General features: G+C 61.4%; 1 protein-coding gene across 1 annotated transcript in view; it reads right to left on the bottom strand.

Annotated features, from left to right (window-relative positions):
• RIMBP2 (RIMS binding protein 2) overlaps positions 1-4,157 on the bottom strand; it is a 61,067-nt gene that overhangs the window by 28,746 nt on the left and 28,164 nt on the right. The window contains exons 10-11 of the mRNA XM_021718233.1: positions 4,031-4,157; positions 2,829-2,975 (exon numbers count right to left, since the gene is read on the bottom strand). Coding sequence (XP_021573908.1) covers positions 2,829-2,975; positions 4,031-4,157 — 274 coding nt within the window. The remainder of the gene's footprint in view (positions 1-2,828; positions 2,976-4,030) is intronic.

Raw genomic sequence — 4,157 nt, 5'->3', positions numbered from 1 at the left:
GGGAGGGCAGGGCGCTGGGGTGAAGGGGGGAGAACAGGGTAGGGCAAGGATGGTTGGGAGGCGCCAGGGAGGGCGGGGGAGGGGTGTGCGGTGTGGGGCAACTCCTGATTGGAAGCCAGGTCTGAGCCCAGTCACCCCTCTGGCACCCTTGTGACGTGCCGCCTAGACAAATGCCCCCTGCAGGGTGAGTGAGTGGTGTCTTTGAATTGACTCGACATTTAATCACGACACTCACATATCTGAGCCATAAACGGAAAACAAATATCTCTTTCCACGTAAGTTAACACAACATAAAACAGTGCTGGAAACTTTTTTATTTTAACTGGAAACTGAGACCGGTTCACTCCTTGTTAAACCCCGGAACTGATGACACACACCAACCACGCTGGGGAAACCGAGGCGCCTCCTCCGTGTTGGCGGGGCCGAGAAGGAGCCGGAAGCTAAGGCCTCCCTACCGCATGTCTACACACCTTTGTGAAAAGCCTCTCATGGGGCAGGTGCGGCCCCCAGAGCTGAGAGTCTAGTACATGGCCACCCGCCACTGGGACTGCTTAAATCCAGACCAGCCCCTCCTCTGGGTTTAAAATCTGAGCACAGCGACCGGCGTGTAAGGGCCAGGTCTCAGGCAGAAAGCGAATTCCTGGCACTGAGAAAGGCCCGGGAACAGGTGTTCTCCAGACCTGGGCTTTGGTCTCATCGCAGCTCTGTCATAAAGCTGGCGGGGCAACCCTGAACAGAAATCCTCCATGCTGTGGCCTCAGTTTCTCTGAGCGGACAAAAGAATCGCCCACGCCTGTTGAGCGCTGACCACTTGCCAGCTGGATCGTGCGGTCATCTTGCCTGCCGCGCGCAAGCCTTGTGAAGTCTGTGTTGTGAGGACAGAAGTCGCCGGCTCGACGTCTGTTGTGGACAGATCTGAGCCCCCCCAAATCCGCACATCGAAACCCTCACCGCAGCATGACCGTTGGGAGCGTGGGTCTTTAAGGAGGTGACTCAAATTAAACGAGGCCATAAGGGTGTGACTAGCCTTGTAAGAAGAGGAAGATGCCCGAGGAACGCCCAGGGAAAGGTCACACGGGGACACAGAACACACCATCTGGAAGTCAAAGAGGGAGGCTCCTCTTGACCTTGGCCTTGCCGCCTTCACGGCCGAGGCAGGAGGCCCTGCTGCTCAAGCCGCCCGCGTGTGGCATTTGCCGTGGCCGCCTGCCAGGCCTAGCTCCCTCCCCGTGTTGCCAGGACTCCAGCTTTACCTGACATGCAGGTGCTGGCACCCGGGGAGGACATGAGACATCTGTGACCCGAGAGGCCCACAAAGATGCCCCTTCTCAGCTGACACGGCCGAGGTTAGGGGACAGACGGGGCCTGTGGGGGGTGGGATTTGGGGGGTCAGGAAGAGCCACACCCTCATCAAAGTCCCAAGGACGGATGCTCTTGGGCACCCATCAAGCCCATCAGGTGTACGCCCAACCACGACAGCTCTGCCTGGCCCAGGAGGACTCTCCACTGTCTGTGTCCTGTGGGTCACCCTTTGATGAAGACAGCAGAATTCGGCCTCACTGTAATGCTAAAACCCACCCCAGAGCGAACACGTCATGTCACACGTTGCCCCACTGCGTGTGCACTCAGCCCTTCACAGGTAAGTACAGCTGCCCCCAGACCTGCTGCTGAATATGCAGTGTGGCCTCTGGGAGAGGCCGAGACCCTGGACTGCCCTTCACCCCTGTCAAGAAGGTCCCCCTTCCCCGCTCACGCACGCAGAGACGGTCTCTTCCCGGCTCGCAGGATGATACTGCAGTCCAGCCACTTGGGTGGGCTCCTGGATGCCACCGCACTGCCAGGCCATTTGTGGGAACTCGGTTCCCGTCTGGTCATGGGCACGGGAACTCCGCCGGCTCAGTTTGGGCAGCAATCTGGCCTCCATGCACCCAGATGGAGCTATCATGTGCGTGTGTGATTACTGGAGCTCTAGCAGCCACTTTGTAACCATGAGGGAAAAGCCAAGAGACCAGAGACACAGAGCCCAGCCCCTGGACATGACTGGGCAGCGAGTCAGCCTTGCAAGTCCACCTGTAGCCTTCCCGTGATGTGGGCACTCGGTGGCTGTCCCCTTGGTCGTGATTAGCCGGCGTCCTACTTGCTGTGTGAGTAGCATAATGTGAACCTCATAGAGGTGGCAGAGCCAGGGTGTGAACCCAGGCCCGTGGGGTCCCACTGCCCCCATCTGGGTCCGGGGCCAGGAGCCAGTACAGAGGGTAGCGCAGTCCAACTGCCGAGGTGTACATGTCACAGGTGGCAGGTCCCCCAGACCCTGGCTGCTCCCGACCCTCCTGGGTCCAGTTCCAGTCCTTCCACCATGCAGGGTGTTTCCCTTAGAACAAGCGTGACCAGACCTTGGAGATGGGACCCAGCTGGCCGAGTATGTCCCTCTGACCCGCTCTGACGTCTGCCCCGAGGGGAGGCACCGACCGTGTGAGTCTTGAATCCCATGAGCCGCCTAGCACACCACATACATATCCTCCCTGGATGAAGACAGGGGGTGGCCCGTGGCCTGACCCTCGCCACCTCACACAGTCGCCCCGTGGGGACACCAGCATGTGCCGTGGGGGCGGGGGGGAGCATTTAGACATGTGAGTTGCCTGAATGAAGTGACGTGCACGGGCGGCGCTGACCTGAACTTCAAGGATCTAGTGTGGCCATCGTGGCCAGGCGTGGCGTGTCCACGTCCCTCTCAGGGCCTGAGGGGCAGGGAAGCTCCCTGTGTCTCCAGCCCCCATGGGCACCTGAGCCCTGGCCCCAGGCATCGTGGCCTGGGCGTGCGGCCTCACCTGCTTGCCGAGCTCGGACCCTTTGAGGAAGTCGTCCACCGACGCGCCCCTCCGCTTGACGTCGGGGGCCTCGTAGGCGTCTTCCTCGTCTGAGGGCGCATACTGCCCTGCACTGCTCCTCTCCAGGAAGATGCTCCTTTTCTCTAACTTGGAAAGAAAGGAAGCCCGCGGTCAGCTGAGCTCTCAGAGGCCATGGGCCGCTGCGCACTGGGCGGCCCTTCCCCGGCAGACCCTCAGTCCAGGGGCCCCCGTCACAAGCCACATGCTACCGCCCCAGGCCCAGCCCCATCTCTCCCGCCCACCCTCGCTGGAGGCCACCTGTGGACACACAGCAATCTCCCTGCCTCCATGGGTCACTGGAGCCCGGCGGTGACCTGACCCCGAGTGCCTGCCTTCTCTCCAGCAGTGGGGCATCCTTGCCTCGGGGCTCCCGGGGGTTCAGCGGGCAAGGCTGATGCCATGGGCCATGGGCAGGGCTGTTTGCCGCCCTCGTCACCCTCACTGCCTGGGGCTCCCCCGGAAGTGCCAGCTCTCAAACGGAGTCTGGCTGCTGTCCCTAGAAAGGGGCACATCTCTGTCTCCCCCTCCGCCCTTCCAGACGCAGATGGCCATGTGTGCCTCTATACGTGGATGTGTGTGCGTGTAAGCATGTGGACAGATACATGCGTCTAGATGTGCGTACATGCCTACATACATCTGCATATGTGTACACACGCAACCAGGACTCTAAAGGGGACAAGAAAGCCCAGTTCAGGAGGCTGGTCCCCGACCTCCCAGGTGGCCATCGGACCCCTGGACAGACCAGCGCCTGTGTGTGGCTCTGTCTCTGCCCACCTGCTAAGTGGGCAGGCACCTGCTCTTCCCTCGCTGATCTGGCTACATAAATGCAGAATAAAATCACCATTTCATTCCCTCAGGACCAGGCTCAAGATGTGGTGGAAGGGGAAGCCTGAGGCGAAGCATGGCCGCCCTCCCCACAGGCCTCTGGGCTCCAGGTGTGTGTGTGTGAGCACCCACTTCCCCTGTGGGCTGGGAGAGGGCAGTGCTTGCCCACCCCTCCCTGCCCGAGCTCCCCAGAAGCACCCACTGCCAGGGTGAGGTCTGGACTCCTGTCCTGTGAGCCCATCACAGAAGCTGGTCCCTGAGAGCTGGGGACGCCCGGCTCCAGGACACAGGAGCCATCATAAGGGGCCTGGCCTTACCCTGCTGCTTTCGGCCACCCTCTGTGCGGCCTCGCGGGCCATGGCCTTGGCCATCGTGCTGGACACCGGAGCGCCCTGTGGCTGCGGCAGGATGCGGCTGGGCGAGGGGGAGCGCCGGCCGGGGCCC

The sequence above is a fragment of the Carlito syrichta genome, unplaced genomic scaffold (genome assembly GCF_000164805.1).
Source record: "Carlito syrichta isolate Samal-C Ts95f unplaced genomic scaffold, Tarsius_syrichta-2.0.1 Scaffold311975, whole genome shotgun sequence".
Classification (NCBI taxonomy): Eukaryota; Metazoa; Chordata; class Mammalia; order Primates; family Tarsiidae; genus Carlito; species Carlito syrichta.
Note: the sequence above shows the minus strand (reverse complement) of the source record. Positions and strands in the feature narration are given on the sequence as shown.